The sequence below is a fragment of the Cygnus olor genome, chromosome 16, assembly GCF_009769625.2.
Source record: "Cygnus olor isolate bCygOlo1 chromosome 16, bCygOlo1.pri.v2, whole genome shotgun sequence".
Taxonomy (NCBI): Eukaryota; Metazoa; Chordata; class Aves; order Anseriformes; family Anatidae; genus Cygnus; species Cygnus olor.
Genome location: NC_049184.1, coordinates 16,261,329 through 16,287,375, shown reverse-complemented (window position 1 = coordinate 16,287,375; position 26,047 = coordinate 16,261,329). Strand labels below are relative to the sequence as shown.

The 26,047-nt window shown below is 39.0% G+C and overlaps 1 protein-coding gene across 2 annotated transcripts; it reads left to right on the top strand.

The window, feature by feature from the left end:
* The first annotated feature begins 4,578 nt into the window (after positions 1-4,578).
* Positions 4,579-25,381, top strand: LOC121078950 (protein-glutamine gamma-glutamyltransferase E-like). Of its 2 annotated transcripts, none has more exons than XM_040575685.1 (13): positions 4,579-4,987; positions 12,877-13,044; positions 13,349-13,591; positions 14,149-14,267; positions 14,776-14,904; positions 16,315-16,492; positions 16,668-16,803; positions 17,696-17,799; positions 18,906-19,151; positions 20,681-20,986; positions 22,707-22,864; positions 23,079-23,212; positions 25,003-25,241. In XM_040575685.1, exons 1-13 carry the CDS (start codon positions 4,981-4,983, stop codon positions 25,148-25,150), a joined length of 2,076 nt encoding a protein of 691 aa, XP_040431619.1. In that variant the 5' UTR covers positions 4,579-4,980; the 3' UTR covers positions 25,151-25,241. The 2 variants fall into 2 exon arrangements, with proteins under 2 accessions (XP_040431619.1, XP_040431618.1); XM_040575684.1 differs by lacking the exon at positions 4,579-4,987 and adding an exon at positions 10,902-11,039 and having other exon boundaries at positions 25,003-25,381.
* Positions 25,382-26,047: the final 666 nt, after the last annotated feature.

Sequence of the window (26,047 nt, the reverse complement as noted above, 5' to 3'; positions counted from 1 at the left end):
GGAGAGGAACTCCTTATCAGAGAGTGTAGTGATAGGACAAGGAGTAATGGCATTAAACCAAAAGAGGGTAGGTTTAGATTAGATATAAGGAGGAAGTTCTTTACTATGAGGATGGTGAGGCACTGGAACAGGTTGCCCAGAGAAGCTGTGGATACCCCTTCCCCGAAAGTGTACAAGGCCAGGTTGGATGGGGCTTTGAGCAACCTGGTCTAGTGGAAGGGGGTTTGGAACTAGATGATCTTTAAGGTCCCTTCCAGTCCAAATCATTTTATGATTCTACGATTCTATAAAACAGGGATATTATTCACTACGGATACTAGCTTTAAAAAATAAAAGAGTTTAAGGTAAGCTAATCGTGCTATGGATGTTCTTGCCATAGCAAATTATTACGCGTCCAGAGACACAAAATGGATAGTAACAAAGCCATAATATCTGCAGATAAGAACATATTCCTTACCTGTGTTCCTTCCCCTCTTTTGCAATTAAAAGTGCCTTTACGCTTTCAAAAGTAAATCTTCTCCAAATAGTAAGTTTCTTATGTCAAATCTAACTCATGGTTACAAATGACAGAAGCCTCTATTTTCTTACAACGGAAGGCATTTTCTTTCCTGTACAGCTAGAGAAATTTTATTTACATTTTCCATAAAGACAAACAAATGGTCTCTGTGACACAATGCACCTTCTTTGATGTGTTAATGCTTCCTTAAATCTGCAGTGAGAGTGACCTAACTCTCTAAAATGCAAATACAGGCTGATCTTTTACCTTGAAAATAATCCTCAGCTAGGCCCTTCTTTTGCTTGTCGTGTTTTCCAATCTCTTCCCAAATCTTGGTCACTCCCTTTACTCCAGTCAGACTGATAGATTCAGTCTAGTGTGGGAATTAAATGGATTATACTCTATTTTAGCCATAGTTATGTGTTCCAAACTGACTTTACGTTTTATTGATGGGGAACTCAAAACAAGCACAGGAGGGCCTTGAAGCTAAGTAAGATGTCAAACTGGTGGCCAGAAATATCCAGTCTGATTTGAAACTGACAAAAGTGGTGTGGCTGTGAGTAAAGGTGAGTTAAGAAAGAGGGAGCACTTCTGCACAGTGCTAGATTCTGCAGAACAGTTTGGTTAGTTTAGGTTTATACTGTGCCAGTGTCTGGGGAGAAAAACTTCTCAAAACCGTGGCACAGTGTTTGTTGGCCAATATATTGTAGGCATGACCTCTTCCTTGCCACACATAGATTCCAGAGAATTGCCTTTCAGAGAGCATGTCGGGCACAATTATTCACTAAGGCATTTATAGCGAACTTCTAACTATCTATTTCAGGTCTTTTAAACTCCTAAACTCCAGTCTGACTGCCCCTGATGCAAGAAACAGAATTTGGAAAATGACAGTAATGCACAACAGAGCTGTAGAGACAGCCCAGGAGAAAAGGGACAGATGGTATGGCAGGAGGTGTGGATGTAAACACTGCTTCGGGGATGGGCAGCCCACACTGCTGCAGAAGTTGCCACCGCTGACAGCGGGTTTGTAGCCTTGGCAGCAGCAGTAACAATTGCCAGGCTTTCCAGCACTCTGACACAGATAGAGGAGGCATCTTGCTGACACCCCAGCAGTCTTCATCCTCGGCAGTTTGCTGCTTTGCCTACTATTGGAGCCAGTCCTCATGGCCAGCCCTCATCTGTCAAAGGAATTGTGGAATGCTGCTACCTTAAGCATACTAGTTAAGCACAGCTACAGTGTGTAGTGCTACATAATTTCCTACTAAAAGAACAAAATGTCTAGTTATAAATCATAAGATTTGTGGTCAGAGAGGCAAGCACTTAGTTCCAGATGAAGTACTGCTTCAAATTCTTTGAAAAATTTCAGCTTTGCCAAAAAACAAATGCTATTCTAATGCTAGTGTTGCTGTAGCCATAATGCTCCGAGGTTACAAAACAAATAAGATTGGCAGGGTGAGCACGTGCAACTAGAAAACATTTTCACAATTCAAATATGCACTTCTTTATTCATCCACACATCTAAACATCTTGTCCAGGGTCTTATTTTATATCCCATTATGGCAGCATTCATTTGTAAAGGATTCAGAAGTAGAGTCTTCTGGGATGCTTAAAACAAACAAAGCCACCAAAAACTGGATTAATAAAATATAGATCTGGAAATTCTAAAAAGTATTATAATGCTATTTATTGATGGTGTATTCTCCCTGCCGCATCATGTTCAATACTACACATAAAAAATATACAGAAGAAATTAAATGAGCTTCAGAAATGCATGACATAGTCCAACTACGATATCAGTGTGACAAGAGACTGAAAAGTCTGAAATTATGTAATTTTAGGGATAAAAATATAATATTTTACATGAATATAAAACACTGAACAGTAAGTGAAGCAAAGCCATGGGTATCTCTTAATCTTGACAGCGAATTTTAAATGTGAAAGGAAATGTTTAGAAGATTATTTACACAACTCATAATTACCATGTGAAATTCATTGCTCTAAGATACAGAAAGTCAGTGAACTTTAATGGATTCTAAAAAGGAGGCAGCTTTTCTCTGCACAAGAAGAAGATGTGGTTATTTTAGGGTCACATATAAATGCCTTCTTTTGGGCAGCAAGTGCCAAAGTGTCTGAAGGTAGGACAAATTTTACCTTCGTGAGGTAAGCAATAAAGACTGCTGTGGGGCTTCCTGACAGTTCTTGGGAACTGACCTGTATTGACAGAAACAAGAATCTCAACTGATGCAATATTGGGCAAATACTGTGCTAACATTTCACTGTTTTTGTGCAAAACATTACATTCCTTTCTTGAAATGAACATTTGAGATGAATGTGACATGCAAAAAAACCTACAGGCTTGTGTATTAGGAAGTCAGGAATTTAGAAACTCTTCACCATAGGACACAATGGGAAGTTTATTCACTATGGGTGAGTAAGTCAAAGCAATGAAGCAACAGCACGGCAAACAAGACAGAATCAATATTGAATGCAGCCTACTTAGTTTCCCAGCTAAGTCCCTCTCTACGTCATACAGTTCAACTTCTAGTACCAGGAGTACACAACAGGGGCAAAAAAGTCACTGTGACAGCTTTGACATCAAAATAAATTCCAGAAGGTAAGACTGACTACAGATGTATGTATTATCCTCGACAAATGTGCATTCAGTCCATTCTTAATATCCATGGAAAAAAAATTATGAATATTTTCACAACCTACCTATAGTGTCAAGCTGAATACCTATCTGCATTGCCAACATTTTATTTGATACTTAACCTTAATATTTTTAGTCACAGACTGAAGCTTTTTAAGCCCATGACGCCTTGACTGGCCTCCACTTTCTATAACCACTTCTCACATTTTTGAAAAATTGTCCCACTTTTGAAAAATATTCCCACTTGCCTCTGTTTTAGACTGATCCAACTTGATCCCCAACAGAAAGAGCATATTTAATAGACATGAAAGTTCCAAGGCAGCTTTTCATGGAAATTCAGTCACCACGTCCTTCCACTTTGACAGTGAATCTTTGAAACAACACATTATTTATTTCAACAAATTATGCCATTACCTAACAGAATTTTTGTGTAAATACTGCTTCCAAAGTATGAAAATGCTATGTCGGCTCTTGTTGCAAATAAAAGTCAATATGGATGATGTCATTTGTCCTCCGGTTTATTGATCTGTCTAGAAAAAAAAATTACATGAGCTTAGCTGACTCCTTGGCAAGTTCATGCTAGCTGTTAATCATCTTCTAGATGCTAACAATTTTATCTATTCCAGTATTTTCCAGGAAATGACATCAAATTAGTTGACGTAATCTAATGTATAAGCTCTTTCTCATGGCTCTTACCTCATTTTATTATATGCAGGTATTATGCTTGTCCATTTCTGATCTTATGAAACCTGCACTCCTCAAGTTCTTCAAGATAAGCACTAACATTCCTGAGATAACTTCAGGTTCTGCTCCTCATTGTAGATAAGTGAGATAAAGTGATAATAAAATGAGACAAAATACCTTATTCAAATCTGTGTAAATGTAAAGAAATGGAAGCTCCAATATGAAAAGATACAGAGATCCATTACCAACAAATCATTTTTTTCCTTGTATCTATAAAATGCCCTGTACATGCAGATCAAAGTATTTTAACTTATAATGTTGTGCCTTTATAGTGAGAAACTAGATGAGTAACCGCTACAGAAGTACAAATTATAGTCTTAATTTGTACCTGCTACAAAATTAGTGTTTTCTTTAATTTTATGAGGATGAAGTTTCCCTTTGTGCAGGGAGAATTACTATTTGAGATCTACTCCTCAGAGCTATTCAGCATTCAGTAGTTTGTCAAGTTAATAGCAGCTTACATTGCATTTACAGCATTAACGCTATTCGTATTAATTCACAGAGACTCTAAGGAGGGACTGACACAAAGGCATTACTGTGGTGATCCCAAAAAGAGGACTGATGAGGTAAATGAAAAGTTTTTTTTTTTTTTTTTTTTTAAGGCTTATGAGTATACTCATAGGGAGGAAACCATATGAATTTTATTATGAATACATACTTTTATTTCATTAATAATCACCTGTGGATCATGCTAGGAAAATATATTCATTCATACTGACTCAAAAAATACCCTGTCCTCTTCCCAAGTGATGCATCAGTGTATGTGAAACTCCGGATTCCAAGTATGCAATTAAATGTTCTACTTTTCTGAGCATCTCAGTCAACCCTCTGGATATGTAGCCTGAATTGCATAAGTGCGGTGTGTTAAAACCCATGAGCTAATATATGGTCACTAGGAAGTTTACATGCCCACTGGTATGACTTACCTGCCTCACCCACCTAATGTGAATTATAATTGGTTTGAACAGAAGGAGAGGCCTAGAGTTTTCTCTATAAATGCTGCCACACAACCAGAGCTTGAAGTCTTATCATATAACCCTACAGTTGCTCACAGAAATACAAAGTCCAAGACACAGAGGAGCAAGGAAGCATGGATGGTAAGTAAAAAAAAAATAAAATAAAATAAAAATTAAGTTTAAATAAATCTCTTCATGGATAAGGAATGGGCAAGTGAATAATTTACCATACATTTTTTTTTTCTATGGAGTTATTGTTTGTAAAGGGTTCTGAATTGTTGGAGTACACTACATGCAGAGATTTTGAATGGGTTATTTCGGCATTTTCTTTCCTGAATTTTCCAAAAGACACAAGCAAGGAAAAGAAGATAATCCATCCACTACCATACTGGAGCTAAATATTATAAAACTGCAAATAGAGCAGAAGAAGTACTGGCAAACTGCAAACCATCTTTTATTGTGAAATGTAATGAATCAGAGAGTTCAGGTATGAATGAATCTTGTGTTAATGGTCACATCTCTGCTGAGAACAGACTATAGACTAGATTCCTTCATGGAGATTCAGAGTCAGCAGAATGGAATGTGTGAAAAGCAAAGGGACTTTAAAAAACAGACAAATCAGTACAGATATCCTCAGGAGGAAAGATATTGAATCAATACACTTTAGCAAGGTTGGCCTTGTACTTGCTTAGACACAACTTGTTGGGACCTCTGTAAAAATGTATAATGAGGCCTGAGTGCAGATACTACTTTACCTCTTCTAGGCATGGAGTTCATGCTATGCTAGCTTTATGAGACACAAGCTTGAAAAGTTCAGGAAATTAATGAAAAAGCAACCATCCACAGAACAGAGGATAAAGTGCAGAAATGAGGGGTATTGTTTCCCCCTCATGGAGGTTAAAAGAGGCACAGCTACCCCATTGTCAAAAAGTTTTAGGAGAACTGATTGCATAAACTCTTAGGACACAAGTATTCATCTATTTACAAGTATTTCAAATAATTTATGCTATTGACCTGAATTACTTGTGCTAGCATCCCTCAACAGCGTCTGCTCTTTGCCTGGCCTGACTGTGCTTACTTAATGACTGTCTCAGTCATTAAGTGTAATGCTAAGTGTAATACTATCTAAATGTTCACTTTTTAAGCGCTTAACATAGTCTGGGAGGGAATCAGGTGCATGCAATGAGCATAAGGCTGTTGTTTCACTCATAAATCTCCTCCACTGAGTGGAACTTAAATAAATGGCAAAACACAATATGAGTCAGTCTGAAAGTCATTGGAATGAGTAGAAAAATCCTTCTTTTTAACAAAAAAAAGTGCTGTAAAGTAGATAGTAAAAACCTTCAACACCAGTAATGGTGAAATAACCACAAACCAATTGTTTCTGCATTGCAACATTTCCTTTTAAGTAACAATGTGCTAATAACTTAGCCAAGCCATTTTAGCAAGGCAATCCTTAAAAACTTCCTTTTAAGGTGTCATACAACAGTCTGTCCTTCCTAACCACATGTTTCTCATCATACTAAATGCAAGAAGCAATAGCAGCATTTAACGAACAAACTGGCATTTGCTGATCATGGTCAACTCTTGCTTGTGAAATACCCAGGTCATATTGCACGCCCAAGTTCATGTCAAAAGTACCCAGGGGATCCTTCTCACAGTGCCATGCAGAATTTTAGTGTGAAAAGCTGTGAGTGTGTCTGCGCACACAGAACTGTTTTCACACATGCACATGCTCCAGACACACACATCCTGCAAATATAGTCTTTTTTTTTCCAGGAAGTTTTTTGCATCTGTGTGCCAATCTCTAATGGACTTAGTTTAACAGGATCCAGAAAGAGAAATGAAGGAGGTGCCTAAAGAAAAGGGAAAACACCTAAAAGATCATATGAATTTGATAACTTTTTTTTTTAAAAAAAAAAAAGATTTTGACAATCTGCAGCACATTACTTCTACTAAGGAGTCAGCAATTTGTTTCATAGTCTCACTCAAAATAATTATCTCAGCTTCTGCCTGTCACCTCTGTGTCATTACCACTGAGGCATGAATCACACCTGCAAGCATCTTGTTTGTAAGGTAGAATTAAGAGTGCTTGTCCACAGAATGGGACAATATGCTGGATTCATGTTCTTAGAATAAATGAGCAGAGCCACGTAGTGAATGGAGCTTGCAAAGAGGTATTCTTTGCTGATGAGTGGGCAGCTGTAACTGGAAGTTACAACTTCCAAATAACGTCTTTACTCCATTCCAGTGGAAGGGATGTGTGCGTAAGTGGGAGAGGTAGGGAAATACCTTTAAATATAATAGGTTATAAATAACAGGTCATGTGTGACTATGTGGGAGTTGGCTGGGAAGCCTGGCATAGGTTCAGCCCAGTGTGTGCGCCATCAGTTTGATTCATTCCTGGGTGCTGGTCCCTTGGTACTTTATGAAGTTCACACAGTAGTATATGTCAGTAATATATCACTGTCAGTTTCCTGTCTGGAATGAGCCATCATATTCCTGCCAAGATCCTAAGGGAAAATCTGAGCCCAGCTAAGAGGGGAGTTTACCCTCACACAGACAGTATGAGTGCTGACTGTTCCAAGTTTGGCTGCCTGCAAAGTTGGGCTATTGTGAACTTCAGGAATAATCCTCTAGGAATTTCCTAGCAGGCTGTGCCCTGCTAGTTAGGGCATGTTGAATGGAAGAGGAAGAGAAAAAATAAGAACTATGTAATGGACAATATGTAGGGCCTAGAGGAGATCTCAGCCAAGTGCTTTTCCACGTGGACTTGACCCATCTACATCAGAGGGTTCTAGTCCTGAAGAGTATTGACATAAAAGTCAGTCCATACCACTATTCCAGGGTCCCAACTCCTGCCCTAGTGTGGTTGACAAATATAGTAACAGCTGCAGAAAACCACTTGACTTCCGGCATCTAGGATAACAGGAGTGATTTTGGTGATGAAATTCCTTGCCGAATTATCCAACAAAGGATTGAGAGGGGAGACAGAATAGTTCAGACTTCCCAGGGAACTGTGATGGTCTCTGGTGAGTCATGGCCAGATGGTTGTTACATTGTGTTTTAGGGATACGCATGGAAGAGCTATTCTCAGAAAGAATAAAGGGGCAGAAAAAGACTGATTTCCCATCCTCAAAGAAAGGCACAATTATTTATAGGTGACATTTGATAGAAATCAAGTATCGCTGTGGATTAATACAGAGTTGGTGGGGAAGAGAAAGCTAATTGAAAGAAGGGTCAAAAGTAATAACGAGGGTAATTACTCTACTACAAATCATGTCCTTCGCTGTTCAGTGCTGAACTCTTCCTCCTGTATACTCATTTCTTTAATGCGGTTACTGGAGTGAGGGAAGAAATCTGCGTATTACTAGAAAAGGCTGTCATGAGTTATGCAACTGAACCAGTCTGCAAAAGATGATTCTGATACAGCTCATTCTGTGTACATGAAACAAAATACTAATATGGCTTAGAACTTGCATTTTGTGAGCTCCATAATAATCTTTTCTAGCTGACCACCAAGCATATCAAGTGCCTACCTGTGTATTCTTTACATTTACAGCCGCAACGTAAGCTCTGCAAATATCACTTGGCTTACAGGAAGGTGTAAGGTGGGTCAGATGCATTCTGCTTGACTACTGTTCTGACTAGGGCTAATATTTCTCCATAATTCAACTCTCATTCTCAACCTTTGCCCATCATCTTTAATGCACAGGTCTGGTATGTATCATTCATCAGTTTTACAAACAAAGCAAAGGAGAGGCCTGCAAGGCAACTTAGCCAGAGTTGGGAATAAAACGCGGGAAGCTGCTGCAACAGAAACAACTTGTTTTCCTTGTCATACTGTCTTCCACAATATTCACAGAATCACAGAATCATCTAGGTTGGAAGAGACCTCCAAGATCACCCAGTCCAACCTCTGACCTAACACTAACAAGTCCTCCACTAAACCATATCACTAAGCTCTACATCTAAACGTCTTTTACAGACCTCCAAGGATGGTGACTCAACCACTTCCCTGGGCAGCCCATTCCAATGCCTAACAACCCTTTCAGTAAAGAAGTTCTTCTTAATACCCAACCTAAACCTCCCCTGGTGTAACTTCAGCCCATTCCCCCTCGTCCTGTCACCAGGCATGTGGGAGAATAGGCCAACCCCCACCTCGCTACAGCCTCCTTTAAGGTACCTGTGGAGTGCGATAAAGTCGCCCCTGAGCCTTCTACCTGTTTTCCCTAATGTACTGTTTATAACTATACTATCATACCATCAGGTACCAAAAACAATTATGCCAATGACCTATGGGACAATACCTAGTACACCATTGCTATCAAAAAAAAAAAAAAAAAAAAAAAGAGAGGGAGAGAGAGAGAAACATGACCATATATGAATTGACAGCTATCTCAGGAATAATCAATTACCTTTTTTTTTTTCTTTCAATCATTGTAACTAGTCTTTCTATTAAAGAGAAAAGGGTTGCTATGTCTCCAATGATAGGCTCAAACTCTACCAAGAATGTATTCTAAAAATTGTTAGTGTGTCATTGAAGAGAATGTAGGGTATGGGAAGGAGAAGGTAGCTTAACATCTGAAACCTTCATAGTTTGGACTTAACATTTTAAAATCAGATTCTAAAAAAAAATTTAAAATTTAGGAATTAAAGTTGTATCTTCTAAAAATCACAGTTGGATATTGCATGTGATAAAACTATGGTCCCCCCTGAAATTAAATATTATTAATAAACAGAGATTCACAGCAGCAGTCCGAATTACACCCAGGTAAAAACTGTTTCTTCTAATAAAACCTTTTTATAGGAAATATGAATAAAATAGTTGTATGTGAAATGGATACAGCAACTTTCATTTCTAGACTTTTCAGAAATCATCCAAACTTGAGAACAGAACTATTTGGGCTGCTGAATACTATGTCCAGCCAATTAAAACTCTGCAGTTGGGAATACGTACAGCAGTGGCCAGCCCAGCATACTGGGTCTCAGTTAGAGGTATGCTTATGACTGTGCATTGAATACATCAAATTTTACAGATGGTTTCAAAGAAGCATCAGAATTAGCATTTTTCTTTTTTACCAGACAATGGAACTACCTGCAAAGCATGTGTAAAAATTTTTCTCCTTGAAATGAAGTGAAAGATATTTGTGCACAACTGCATGTTGCCATCAAAAAATAATAGTATACCAGCTGGAAACAATGATAGCTATTTTATCACAAGTCACAAATGTATTTATTTATCATCTCTGTAGTGTGTCATGCAAATATGACATTGAGTGTTTGTCTACTTAATGTTGTTAAACAGTAATTATGTGATAAATGAAAAATTGGTTCTTTAACTTTCGCATGATTAGATTTGGACAGACAATAGCTTGTTCATTGTTTTGCAACTACTACACTACAGAGAAAAATAATACAATTACAGTATGAGGTACATTCATTGTTTTTCTATTCCGGGAAAGAAACTAAATTAAACTATTTACGCAGTATGCACTCTGATTAGCTCCAGCAAGAGACGATGACATGTCAATAATAGTAAACTCCTCAGAAGACCTGGAAACAGGCTTTCTGTGCAAGGGCATAAATTATTCTGATCCTCATTTAGACCTGTGGTGGAGTCAGAAGCATTCAAGGAAGCAGCCCCAGGAAAACGATGGATTCAATATATTATTTTTAAAAGAATGTCACTGTAACTATTGCTTATGAAAAATTCCAAAATTGAAAACAATGTGGTGCAAGAAGAAGTTACGCTATTACTATAATTTTGTTATCACAGAAAGAAAAACAACTAAATACTGAAATTCTTACAAATTCAAATACAATAGAATCTTTTAACAGGTGACTGAATTTTAAGCAAAAATATTGTTCAAACTTCATATAGTAGGTTGCAAGAAAGAGAAATCAGGATGTGGGGACTGAGAGGGGAAAAAAAATGCAAAAAAAATCCTCATGCTCCATTGGTCAGATTGCTCCCTTTGCTGGGGAGCAAAGGAGGCTATTGAAGCTCCACCCCACCCCTCCATCCCCCCGCCCCCCCAGGAAATGTGGCAAACTGGCAACTTTACAACTAGAGTTTTAAAGAAGTGAAAAGCATCAGACATTCCTTGAGTCAACAGAAGTAGAGGCAGCCATTCAGAGGAAACCTCCAAAAGCTGCTCTTACAGGACGTATTGATCAGATATGGGCCAAGGTGAGCAAGGGGGCAAGCCCCTTCTGTGGTGCTCTGTCATTTTCTTACATTGATACCTCATATTCAGCTCTGTAATGGTCACTGAAAGATCACTATTCTAAGGATTTTTGATCCAAGAAAAAAAGGGGTGTGTGTGTGTGCTTTTTTTTTGTTTGTTTGTTTTTCCACTTAATGTTCATATGGGAAAAACAAGCTTATAAGAACAAAATTTGGGAGAACAGATATTATCCAATATAGACATGTTGTACTTTGCAAATAGTAAGGAAAGGAAAGTCTGCAGCTATTTGAAGTTGTCAGGTGAGCGCAAATGAAGACTGACAAATCTGACACAGGAGGCAACACAGATCTTGGAGAAGTTATCATTGAAAAGCCTGACGGAGGCTACAATGAGAAGAAGAGGTTAATACCTGAAGTTAAGGCTGAGAGGATACAAAAATTTAAGGATTTTGTTTGTCTGGGTTTTTTTTGTTTGTTTGCTTTGTTTTTTACTTGCTAGTATTTATACATAAGCAGTTTGCCCAATCTAGTAATTATTATAAATGGTCCCATTTATAATAGCCTTAGTCTTTCTAAAGACAAGTCTCCCCTACCCCTGGGCTTGCTTTACAACAGATGTGCTTCATTGCTAAGTTTCTGATTATTTTTTTTTTAACATAGGTGTGTTCCTGAAAAAATCAAAGTACATGCTGCTTGCCTAGATACTATGAAACATGTTCTCCCCATTTAAACTGTGACTACATTGCTAAGTTATTTGCTATAGTTATTTCAAGGCTTGCCTAAACCTCATAAGCCTAATATCATGCTGAAAAAAAAAGAAAAGAAAAAAAAACCACCTTTCTGTGGATGAATCTGTTTGACCATTGCATAGTAATTTTTTACTCAGTAACAGCACAGGGTACTTCTGTTCCACTGCTAAGAACTGCACTGTTACTCTTAACTGTTATCCCTCTTTTTGGGGGTGAATGGAATGGAGGAAGAGGTGGATAGAGATTAATAAAAAAATTTAAAGAAAACACACAGTGCCATCTTTTTCTTCTGTACTTCTGCACTTCATTTCCACCATCGAGCTGTCTTCTACTAGTTAACCCTCCATAGACTGGTGATGTCAGAGCCAAACCAACCTCAAATACCTGTTCTTTGGCCTCTGATGAAGCCATAGCTCATACACAGGAGCTTTCTGCGGCTTATTTCACATACATGACTTTAGTAGTGTTCTCTCTCCAATTCTGTCATTTCTCCCACTGCCAAATGACAGCCCAGTGTCCATCAACATATTTTTGGTAAGTGCTTCCAACAGATAGTGGCTGGTAGTTATATCAGAGGTACATGTAACATAAATGTGTCTAGAGATTACTTATCACAATTCAAAATGCAGAAATCTTTCTCAGGTCATTTAGGTTTCTTTGTTGCTTGTTCAGAGACAGCAAATCTGTGACTTTGTAAGTATAACATCAAGTCATGGAATGAATGACACCTTGAAGGAATTAGCAGAGTTCAGCTGGATTCCTTATTCAAGTAACTCACAAGTATTCCATTCTCTCATGGTTCTCTCCTCTCAGATTCCTTTCTGATTTTTCTTTACTACTGGATATAGTTCACCTTTTTTACTGAATTTTGCAGATAATCTCTAACAATCTCTGCAAGGTGGAGAATTTCCAAAATAAATAAGTAATACGCTCATAATTTAATTACTTGTATTTGTGGTGCAAACCTCACATGGCTACTAGGTAGCTATAGAAAGTAACATGCAATTTGTGAGAGTGTTTATGTGCTTCTTCCTCATTTTAAAATCTTGGATGTACTGTAAAATTTTCTTGCTCTTGTCACTTTTTCATAGCTGCAACGCAGCCGAGTACCAATTGGCACCTGAAAGAAAATACAAGAGATCACCACACAAATAAATTTTCGAGCAAAGAGTTGATTGTGAGGAGAGGTCAAGCCTTTGTTGTCACCTTCAATGGAATTGAACAGCCTGAGCAAAACTTAACATTCATCGCAGAAACAGGTATGGCTCCCAACTTCTTTCACAGAAATTGTAATGCCACGTAGGCCACATTCTTCTGGCCTGGTATGTGCTATATGGTAGCAAGATAATACCTCAGAACCACCATGCTGCTTTACGTAGGCATGGAAATGTTTGAGTTCTTTGTTGTATTACTCCCTCCCCAGCTAGCAGTGATAGCGCTCTTCAGTTTCAAACATGTGGCACATTCATCTGAGGGGAGGGTTACATCTCCGCTGAATTCTTGACAACTAAATTTCAGCAAGCTGGAAAAAAAAAATTTTTAATTGTTTATTTTCCTTAAAAGGTCCAAAACCCTCAAAGCAGGCTAAGACCCAGGCCACATTTGGTATTTCCAGCACAGCGAGTAAGGAGAATTGGAGTGCAGTTCTGCAGTCCACCAGTTCCAACTCTGCAAGCATCACCATTTCCAGCCCAGCTAATGCTGTCATCGGACGTTACAAGCTGAGTGTTCAAAGTACTTCAAGTGGCAGCTCATCTCCAGCAACCCTTGGCACTTTTGTTTTGCTCTTTAATCCTTGGTCTTCAGGTATGAATATGTTGGCATTCCCCTGAAAGAACTAACTCACTTGTAGTTTGATTAATATTTGCAGCTTCTCCGTTTGATCTATAATTTAATACAGGGGCTGAACATTCACCACATAATCTAGTACTGAGAAGAGAAAAGCATATAATAGTTTCTTAGGACCTTCTGGTACATCAGATCAGCTCTGTATCATGTACTTACTGGAGGGCTCCTTGCCCTAAAAGATTCAGGTTAAGTGCTGCTTTTGCCAGAGCTTCTGCGTTTCTGCACAAGTTTAGAAGAGTGCGTCCAGTCTCTCTAGAACCAGGAAAAGAGATGTATCTACCCTCTGCCTTCTTCCACATTTGACATGGTCATACCTCTGTCTTCACTCAAACACACAACTTCCAACCCCTTTCTCTAAATACAGGAAGTCCTGCATTTCATCATATGGATATAACAGGAAGAATAGTAAAGGGTGAATATCTACAAGTGTTCGTGCTGATGAAGACCAAAACTCTGGAGGTTTTTGATTTATTTTGCCTGCTGTGGTGGTACATGCTTCTGTTTTGGCTTTTCAGGTGATGATGTGTTCATGTCTAACAAGGCTGAGTGTGAGGAATATGTGCTAGAAGAGTTTGGCATCATTTTTGCCGGCAATACGCATCATATCAACAGCTTTGGATGGAACTTTGGCCAGGTAAACACAGCACTGAAACACCAGACAGTGTTTTGTGCTCTGGTTTTCACATAAGGTGGGTGACCAGCTTGTTTGCTTTTTCCAGTTTATCACAGTCATACACCTCTGAAAAGCAGGAGTCTAGTATTGCAATTAGAACTCCTGTAAAGCCCTGTTATGCTGATTAATAAGAAAATTTGTAATGGATCAATCAGTGAATCAATTGATCTAGGACTCAGAGATGCAGCCAGCAGAAATCCTAGTGTCTGCTGGGTAGTATTGTGTAGCAACACTGTATGGCACAGGCTTGGCCTTCAGTCCACAGATTCTGACTTTTGAAAAGCTCTTTGAATTTTAATATTTATGTTTTTTTGAGGCTGTATTTTTATGTGAAATTCCTGGCTGAGCTGCAAGATTTATTTTAGTGATTAAATAAACATTAAATGCTTATGTAGCTCTACTTATCCTGATTTTTAGCGCAGTAGCATAATCTGTGGTTCCAATACACTAACTTATTTCTATAACATAGTTTCAAGGAGATATTCTCAATATTTGCCTTTCCATGCTGGATCGAAGCTTAAACTACCGTCAGGATCCTGCCACAGATGTATCTCACCGAAATGATCCCAAATATCTGGGCCGAGTTCTCAGCGCAATGGTAAGCAACATGTTCAAAAAGTCCAAACTACTAAACATTCTTTTAAAATAGTTAAAGTAAGTATGAAGAGACTTCTCAAAAAATTTTAGGCCACTGTTTGTATACACCAGAAACCAGAAATATGGGTGAGAGAAATCCCTACATGGCTGTCTGATCTAAGCCTTCTAGATTTATGTCATCTGTGGTATGTTTGATATTACAAACTTTGATATCCAATAGTCAAACTGAAAGTTAAGTTGTGGGCTGGTATGCGGAGGGGCTAGTGCTTTGGAGGTCTTTAGTCCAATTTCTCCATTTGAAGTGGGAAGTGGTGGCACTAGATCAGGTAAGCCATGGATTTGTCAGGTTGTCTTGAAAATCTCCAAGGATGGAAAATTTCATGGCCTCTCTGGGTGACCAGTCCAGAGCTGTCCTAGTCTCTTAGTGATTAATTTTTCTCTTATGTCCAATACGGTTTTCCCAAGCTACAACTTAATGCTGTTGCCTCTTGTTATATAATATGCCAGTACAGAGAAAAGTTGGACTCAAAACTTTGTATGTTCAACTAGTTGTAAGCTGCTATTCATTCTCCCTTATCCTCACCTTTACTAGACAGAATTAGCCTAGCACTCTCAACATCTTATAAGCTGTGTGCTCTAGGGCCCCTGACAATCATGGTAGTCCTGTCTCTTGGTCCCTGTTCAATGCCTCAACGTTCCTCTGAACTGAAGACCCTGAAACTAGAGACAGCACTCCTGCCACAGTCTCACTAGTGATAAAAGGGGGATAACATTTTTCCTCAATATTCTGATAATCTCTGGCATTTGCTGTAACTCCCATGTTCCTTTCAGCTGAGCTGCCACTCAGCAAACCGTTCCCAGCCTGTACCAATGCATGGTGTTATTCTGCCCTGAGTTCTGAAATCTACACCTTTTTTTCCTGGATTTCATGATATTTCTGTTGATTCAGTATCCAAGATTCTCAAGGTGACTCTGCATTTGTTGTGTCTGACTCTTCTCCTAATGTAATACTGTCTATGAATTTGCTAATTTGCTAAGTTCACTCTGTTATTATCCAGACACATTCTGACAGCTTAGCTGCATATATGTATTGATGATGCCATTCAGTGGAAAAGTACAGTGGAAAAGTTGCCACCTTATGACAGAAAGATTCACTACAGACTTCAGTTTCTCTTCTTGCTGGGTACTACTACACTTGGGTGGAAGACACAGTGGATAAATGCTCCTCATTATTTTGAGGACACATATTTCATTTCCCTGAAAAGATGAGACTTCTTCCTGAAGGCCAACTTCAAGAAGCAATGACTTTTGTCCACTAAAATGTCATTCAATGCTTTTCTCCTTCCCCACTGCCACTTAATCTGTTATAAACTCTTAATTTGTCTTATAAATTCAGTGAATATTTTTACAGGTCAACGGCAATGATGACCAAGGAGTGGTACTAGGAAACTGGAGTGGAAATTATGAAGGTGGGAAAAGTCCAAGCAGCTGGACTGGAAGTGGTGAAATCCTGCAAAACTGGAAGAAATCAGGATTCAGGCCTGTTAGATATGGACAATGTTGGGTTTTTGCAGCAGTATTGACCACAGGTATGCTTTATGTAATGCATATAAGATAGCGCACAGATTCTGTTAAAAAAATAAATAAATAAAAAGTTACTAATAATGCTTTCAACATGAAAGTCTATCCAGACATTAATATGTTATATGAAACTATATGCTGGAAATAGTGCTTTCTGACTATGGGTTTCTATTTGCTCTTTAGTGCTTAGATGTCTGGGGATTCCCACTCGTACAATTACAAACTTCAGCTCTGCCCATGATGCAGATGGAAACCTGCGTGTGGATGAGTTTTATGATGCTTCTGGAAATCATTTGGAGAGAGGAGCTGACAGTGTCTGGTAAAGTTCTACAATATTTAATAATAGGATCTATCAGTGATTATAGTCTTCAGGTGCAGAACATACATTCTAATGAAAAATGCTGCATTAACTTCCTGAAAATTGACCTAAAAACAACTGCACACACAGGAGCAACAAAAAATCATAGCACTACAAAATTTGGTATTTTCACTCTTTCTTAATTAAGCATGACTATAAACAGCAAATTGAAACCAATGCAGACAAAGTTATAGCTACGATGACACAAACGACTGAAAATTTGGGATATTACACTGGAAATATCAAACAGTGGGACTTCGCTTAGTTTGGAACTATTCTTCAAAAGCAGCTCCTGTTATACTATTAAAGTTTTGACAGAACCTGTCCCCCTTCCCCTACCTTTTTTTTTTTCCCTGCAATGAAGTCATTTGCAGTGAAAATAATTTAATTATCACTACTGAGCATCAAATGCAATTGAAACAAGTTTGCATTCAGCAAAGAACAGGTGTACCCCCTCACTTCTTGCCTTGATTACTTCCCTGCTTGTTTTGAAACCATCCTAAATATAGGAACAACAGAAATAACTGTGGCATTGTGCTGTAAGAAACACACCTGAAACTACGAATGTGCACAAACTCAGAACTTTTTTGGGAAAAAAAAAAGGCTCAGGAAATTGTATCTAATTTCACAAATTTGCTTTCTCCCCTTGAACATTTATGTCTGTTCCACAATGCAATTTTCAGCTCCGGTGTAATTAAGATAGCCAGGATCAGAGTGGAAGTGGTCAGTCTCAGATAAGAACCTTTAGAAATTAAAATATTCGAAAGCTTTAACTAAGATGACTGATTAATGGATGTGAATAGGAATTTGGAAACACGTAACAGTGGTTTACTTTATTCATTCATGAATGTAGGAATTTCCATGTCTGGAATGAAAGCTGGTTTTCCCGCAGTGACTTGGGCCCCTCATACAGTGGATGGCAAATTCTGGATGCAACTCCCCAAGAAGAAAGTGGAGGTACACAGATTTAATTCCAGGAATAATGACAAAAAATTATGAAGTCAGCCACTTTCGGAGAGAAAAAGAAATTGTAAAGCCATTGTAAAAGTAATTTCTTTCCCTGCTCAGAAATCGTGTGACGGTATCTGTCTAAGTAAAAAAGCCTCTGCTCTTCTGTGGCTGCCAAGAAACAAACTAGGCTTCTAGGAGCAGTTTTTTGTAGCTGTTCCTATGTTTCCAATATAGGTATCCAGAGCTATTGGAGATTAATGCATACTAGAAAACCAAATCAAGTGTATCTTCAGAATAAATGCAAGACACGTTGGTGATCAGCCTGGTATGAGGGTCTGCCTCTGTAAGGCTTTTGACATGGTCCCACATGACATCCTGATCTCCAAATTGGAAAGATATGGCCCGGAACGCCAACTGCGTCCTGGACTGCATCAACAGAGGGGTGACCAGCAGGTCAAGGGAGGTGATTGTCCCCCTACTCTGCCCTCGTGAGGCCCCACCTGGAGTACTGCATCCAGGTTTGGGGCCCCCAGCACAAGAAAGATGTGGACCTGTTAAAGCGAGTCCAGAGGAGTGCTACAAAGATGATCAGAGGGCTGGAGCACCTCTCCTGTGAAGAAAGGCTTAGAGAGCTGGGGATGTTCAGCCTGGAGAAGGCTCCAGGGATACCTCACTGTGGCCTTTCAGTATTTAAAGGGGGTTTATAAAAAGGATGGAGAAGGATTCTTTACTTAGGTAGATAATGATAGGCAAATGGTCTTAAACTAAAAGAGGATAGATTTAGATTAGACATTAGGAGGAAATTCTTCACTGTAAGCATAGTGAGGGACTGGAACAGGTTGCCGAGAGAAGTTGTGGATGCCCCATCCCTGGAGGGTGTTCAAGGCCAGGCTGGATGGGGCCTTGGTCAACCTGATCTAGTGGGTGGTATCCCTGCCCATGGCAGGAGGGTTGGAAGTAGGTGATCTTTAAGGTCCCTTCCAACCTGAGCCATTCTATGAGTGGGACACCAGCACTTGGTAATTCAGGGGTCGTTGACAAATATCTGTCTAGTAAGCTGCTTACTGTGAAACCATTGACTAGTTCCAAGTTATTTTTTCTTGATGCCATAGGAATTTATCAGTGTGGTCCTGCCTCACGGAATGCCATCAAAGAAGGAGACATAGATTTGGACTACGATTGCCCATTTGTATTTGCAGAAGTGAATGCAGACTGTATGTACTGGAATTATGACCCTGCAACTGGAAAGAAAACATTAATATTCTCCAAGTCTACAACAATTGGCCAGTTCATCAGCACAAAGGCAGTTGGTAGAGATGATCGTGTAGATGTCACCAGTGATTATAAATATGAGGAAGGTAAAAAAAATTTAATACTCTAGTTCTACAGTTGCTTCGTTCCAAAGCTTATGTAAACTTCAGGATAGGAGTCTCTTGGTGGGCAGTTTTGGTCATCTATAAGGTGGGAGCATAATTCATTCAGCTGCTTCATTTCTAACAGAAAAGGGAAGAGAAGGGAAAGAGTAAAAGATGATGCCTTGCCCTTTCTGATACATAGCTGCTTTGTGGGACCTAAATAAGGCAAGTCCAAACAACTTTGAGTAAAGCATTCGCTGTTCTGCCTGCCTATGCTAATGTGCACTGCCTCTGCTTTGTGAGAATTAGCCTACAACCCAGTTATTTGACAGCAAGAATGAAAGGCCTGTGACAGAAACCTAAGCTAAATCAACATTTAGGTCCAAGAACAGCAACTCTTTCAAAGGGTCACACAGTATGCAAACTTGTCAGATCTTTGGTTTTGATAGTGCAGAAAAAAATACGATAATCATGAACTGAATTTGCAAGTGCAAAGAATGAACACTGTTATTGGAAATATATACACTAAGGTTAAAAAGCAAGATAAAGTAGAGCCCAAATAACTAGCTTCCACTGTATATTGGGCCTGGCTGGGATGGAGTCAATTTTCTACATAACAGCCCCTATGGTGCTGTGCTTTGTATTTGTGGCTACATATTGATAACACACCAGTGTTTAGGGTATTGCTGAACAGTGCTGCATTGTGTCAAGGCTTTATTTCTCCCTCCCCCTTCTCCCCTGTCCCAATGAATAAACTATGGGTGGGCAAGAGATTGTTAGGGGACAGAGCTGGGACAGCTAGTCCAAACTGACCAAAAGGATATTCCATGCCATACGACCCAGCAATAGAAGTTCAGGAAAAGGAAGAGGAGGACTGGGGGGACATGTGTGGTTATGGCATTTGTATTCTCAAGCAAGTGTTATATTTGCTGAGGCCCTGCTTTCCAGGAAGTTGCCGGGCGTCTGCCTGCCAGTGGGGAGTAGTGAATGAGTTCCTTTTTTTTTTTTTTTTGCTCATGTGCAGCTTTTGTTTTTCCTTTTAAACTGCCATTATCTTGGCCAGTAAGTCTTCTCACCTTCCTTCTAGTTTCTCTCCATCCTGCAGGAATGGGGAGTGAGTGAGGGGTTAGATGGTTGTTTGGCTGTTGGTCAGAGTCAACCTAACACACAGCACCTAACACAACAACCTAACAACCTACCACAGTACCATAGCCATTCCCTTATATTAGGGTCCTTTTCTGTATCAGCAAATATGAATTTACATTTTTAGATATTACAACCATTAAGAAACATAGAAAAGGGAAGGGTGAGAAACTTTGGACTTAAGATTTTGTGTTACAAAAAGATGCTATTACAGGAAAAGTGACATTGCTGGCTGCAGATCTAGAAAATTAAGTGTGGCTGTGGAAAACACTGGCTCTGTTCTTCTTTAAGAACAGACACTAAGTTCAGCTGACTAGCCTCTAGGTGTAATGTAAAAGAAGAGATGTGTGTGAACTGTTGAGGGTAATTTTCATGGTTCTTTCTAACAGGCTCTAGAAAAGAAAGAGATATTTTTAAAAAAGCCCGTAAGAAGCTGGGACTTGAAGATAAATTTGATCCTACAGCACCGACACCAAAGGAAATTGAACAAAAGCCTGATATCTCAGGGAAGTTCAAAGTGGCTGGTCCTTTAGAAGTTGGCAAAGATCTCAATCTAATTCTGGTTCTTGCAAATTTACAATCTGATGTTAAGTCTGTTCATGTAAATATGACTGCTTGGAGCACTGTGTACACTAGAAGACCAGTTCGTGAGATCTGGAAGGACTCCATATCTGTCACTCTGTCTCCTGAGGAAGGTAATATTTCAAATTAAAAAAAAAGTTATCACAATTCTTACTAAAAGTTATCAGTAAGCAGGCAATAGAAGTTGGTCAACTTGGGGGAAAAAGGCATAACAAACTGTAATCTGAAAGTTCTATACAGAAGAGGCTGAAACAGCCAAAAACATACTGCACTTATGAACAGATTAAAAAGACATGTTTCACATCTTCATTAGGAATTGGAATCTCAGTGAATAGACTAGACAAGACTAGAACAGTTAAGTTGGAGGGGACTTTCACAGATCATCTAGTCCATCTGCCTGACCTCTTCAGGGCTAACCAAAAGTAAATCTTTGAGGTCATTGTCCAAACATCTCTTGAACACTGGCAGGCACAGGGCATCTACCACCTCTCTAGGAAGCCTGTTCCAGTGTCTGACCACCCTCATGATACAAAATTGTTCTCTTCTATCTAACCTTCCCTGGCACAGCTTTATGCCATTCTCCCTCCTGTCATTGGGTGCAAGGGAGAAGAGAACAGCACCTCCCTCTCCACTTCCCCTTTTCAGGAAGTTGTAGAGAGCAATGACATTGCCTATCAGCCCTCTCCTCTCCAGAGTAGACAACCAAAGTATCCTCAGCCTATCCTCATAAGAGATGCCCTTCAGCCCTTTTAACAGCTTCATTTCCCTCCTTCATACATTTTCAAGGACTTTAACATCGTTTTTGTACTGGGGAGACTAGAACTGCATGCAGTATTCAAGGTGAGGCCACACCAACGCTAAATATAGTGAGAAAATCACCTCTTTTGACCAGCTGGCTATGCTGCATTTAATGCATCAGAACATTCAATGCATCCTAAAATACAGTTTGCCGCCCCCCCCCCCCCCCCCCCCCTTCTTGTTTTTTTTTTTTTCTTTTTTTTCCCCTGCCAGGGCACACTTGTTATGTTAAACCATGGGCTGAATATAGTCAGCAGGGAGAGTTTTCCACCAAGTCTGATGACAGGGGCCATTTTTCCTCCCTTCTGTCAAGTGAGGTATGCTCCATTTGCTAGGATTTGTACTTAACAAATCTTGCTACTGGCAGAATCTAGGAAATTCACAGTGTCTCCATTTTGTTGCTTGCTTTTGTGAGACTTTATGCTGGTGACTTGTCATCTTGTGTTTTTCATCTGCTCTACACTGCTGAAAAACACTTTGTGGCTCACAATGCTTGCATGTAGCATGGATGCTCTACAGTTCATCTGAACTTGACATCTATTTTATGAATGGCCACTGTGGAATTACCTGGATTCAAAGACAAGGGAGAGCCTTGCCAATCCAACGTTCCTTGATTTGAATTACAGCATGGAAACTACTGTAAAAACACATGAATAAAAATAGTGCTAGGAAAGAAAAAAGGAATGTAAACACGGCATTTAACCCACCTCAGAGCAGCTAGGACTGATGAGGCCTACCCAGAGAGCATCCCATAACAAATGTAGTGACATGTGTAAATTCCTTAAACTCTGCCTTATTTTTCAGGGCAACTGGGAGGAACAGAAGCCAAGCAAGATAATACTAGAGACTAGAGGAGTGATAACATTGAAGAAATCTCTATTTCTCTAGCAAACTGATAGATTCACATGAACTGACTTTGGCAGTGATGGCTACAGGCCTTTCTAGTCAGGCACAGCACAAAAGGAAAACATTAATACTAGGTATGAAACTCTGTTCCCTTATAAAAGCATTTATCAATTTTTTTTTTTCTTTCAGAGAAACATTTTCCCATTAAGATATCTTATGCTGAATATCAACAGCAGTTAACTACAGACAACACAATTCAAATAACAGCTTTATGTCATGTAGAAGGTGGAATTCAAGTACTAGTGCAAAGAGACATTACCCTGGACAATCCTGCTATCGACATACAGGTGAATCACTGTCCCTTTACTCTAACTGCAGCATAGGACAAAAGGGAAAATGAGCTTTTATAAGTACCTCTTTCCCCAGAAAGGGATGTTCTGCTCAGTTCTGCCTTGGTCCGTAGTAATGAGACACTAGGATGAGTGTCTCTTGTAATGGCTGAAGAGGCTTAGATTTGAAAAGAATACTGAGTCTGACCTTTCAAGCATTTTCCTTGTGCAGGTACTTGGTGAAGCAAAAGTGAATAAAGAAGTTGATGTAGAAGTGGTATTTACCAATCCTATTAATACAGAAGTGATGGACTGTGTGCTGCAGGTAGAAGGCAATGACCTGCTGAGAGGAATCCTTGAGATAGAGTAAGTACAAGAAGTGCCTTCTTCCTGCTATCAAAAATACATAAACCAGAACATAGACACGGATGACTTTGAACTGAACACTGAGATGACACAGAATTTTCTTCTTGCACATAGCTTTAAACCAGCTTTCCATCTCAATTAGGCTTTGGCTCCATAGTTTGGGAGGGTAAATAATTACCGTCACAATTTGACAGAACTTGTTTGCTTATCTATCTAGCAGGACCCCACAGTTTCAGCAAAATGTAATGTATACCCATGCAGTGAATGTTGCTGAGGCTGCCTATGCTGCTACAGGCCAGATGGGTTAAACCTTCTTGTTTTGATCATAGGACCAGCAATAGACTATGAGTGTTTCTGTCCGAACTTTACTGTATTTTAACCAGGATATTTTTTCCCACTTTTTAAAATGGACTGCAGGTGCCAGTCTGATTGTTCAGCCTTATAAACAATTTGCATTTACATCACACAGACACACATGTAAAAAGCAGATCACAGAATTCTAGGGGTTGGAAGGGAGATCATCGTGTCCAACCCTCCTGCCAAAGTAGGTTCCCTAGAGCAGGTTGCCCAGGTAGGCGTCCAGACAGGCCTTGAGTATTTCCAGAGAAGGAAACTCCACAGCCTCCCCAGGCAGTTCCAGTGCTCCATCACTGTCACTGTGAAGAAGTTCTTTTGCATGTTGGTGCGGAACTTCCTGTGATCCATTTTGTGGCCTGAATTTACTTGTCTAAGGCCTGGAACTTGAACACAACCTAAATCCCTGAGGCAGGCAGGAAAAGAATAGGGAAAATATTATCATAAAGGTTGCCAGCATTTTGTTGTTGTTTTTAATATAATAAAAATGTTTTGGTGGTGGTGTTTTTTTGTTTGTTTGTTTTTGTGTGTTGGTTTTTTTTTTTAAGAAGTTTTTCAAAACAGGAACTACAAGTACATTGATTTTCTGCTTTTAGAACTTTACAAAATAATGACATTGGGAGAGTAGAAAGGAAGGGCACACAGTCAGGAAGCTACTAAATGATATTGAGATGGGTAACGAGAAGACTGGAATAAAATAATTTCCTTTTACTATAGATCCCGGGTACCTGGAATATGGAAGTGTGCTCTTTCACTGAGCGCACACACACACGCTGTCAAACCCAAACACAGCAATTTAGCATTGCCATTTGCACTTGAGCAACTAGGAACGGTCTACCCATAATTTATCATCTCTCCTAAGGGAATTTGGCAACCCTGTGTTATGTATCATATACAACTTTATCCTCAGGCAAGACAGAATAATGTCACATGGTAAGCCTGTTTGGTAAAATCATAAATATGGATCTCCCAGAATTTTAAACCACAGTAGTTTAAAACATTTTAACTTACATTTAGAATTTCCTGGTGTCTAAACACTTAGGTTTCCATGGTGCCACAATCTACTGTAATTTGAGAGTTTGCATTAATACGCATCACGGTATTAGCTTGTTCTTTTTAATAATTCTATTATGTCTTTTATGCCTCCTGTTCTGCTTGAAGTTTTAGCTCATATGATATTAGTATGCTCCCACCCTCACCCCAAATGAGCTTATTTGGATCACTGCGCAATGCTTTGTGAGAGAGCACTTAATGCATGGGCTTGAGTATTTAGGTATTTATCAAATAGCTAAGTCCTCTATGGTCGTTTCATGACCATCCTACACTGAGCTGTTGGGAGTGCTTATGTAAAATGGGAGCTGGCTATTGAGGAAATTCAAGCACGATGTATAAGCCTATTTTCTGCTGATATTTTTCCCTTTTTTTCCTATTTCTAGCGTACCGCCATTGAAAGCTGGTGAGAAATCCAGTACAAAGTTTAAACTTACTCCTGTCGAGATGGGTTCCAAGCATCTACTTGTTAATTTCTCCTGTGATAAATTTTCAAATATCAAGGCCTTTAAGACTGTAAATGTGATTGACTAATAGGAAGATGCATTATAAGTAGTCTGTCTCTCTCTAAATTGAACAAAATGTCGTAAGAAATCTTGTATAAGAAAACCACGAGGAAAATAAAATCCTTACTTTCCTGATAATGGGTTACCAACTTTACATCATTAAAATTTTACATTGTAATTTTAAATAAACTCTGGAATAGGTGATTCTTCATTTACTGATGTGAGTGTTCATGTTATTAAATAGCACATCTTACCCTCTATTCGGAGACTGCTTGTTTGACTTTCATCTGTTTATGTTCGGAAATCATTCTTTCTGGCTCCAGACGTTTCTACACAAACATTCATAAATACATTTTTACATATTCAAAGCCTTATTCAGCGGACTTGCAAAGCAGTGTTTCCCCTTCACTGCAACCATGGAACAAGAAAGTAGCCAGGATTAGGTACATGATTTACACTATTTAGCTTTTGTCGTCTTTTTTTTTTCTTCCCTCCTGTAAAGTCTGTCACTGTAACTTGAGCACTTATCTAGACACATTCTTTTCTCTTTCTCCTCTTTTTGCAAATCACAGGACAAAAATGTTCTAAGTGAATTTAGAATGATGTCCAATTTGAGAGCCATTTCACAAACAAATTGGGATAATTGACAGTTCAATCTTTTTATTTTTTTTATTTTTTTCCCTCACTTGCTGATACTCCTCTTTGGGAATCAAAGGGAGAGTAATCCTAAGACCAGGGATATTTTACCTAGAGAAAAATTAGAAACTCTTCATTATAGTTTGTGAGTCAGGAAGCCATCCCTATCAGCAAATAATATATTAAATACAGAGTCCGGTTAATATCAAGGTCATCAGATTTCAGATTTAGTACAGTTTACTTAAACCCTTTATCAGTAGATGGGTACAAACCAAAAGCATGGAGAAAA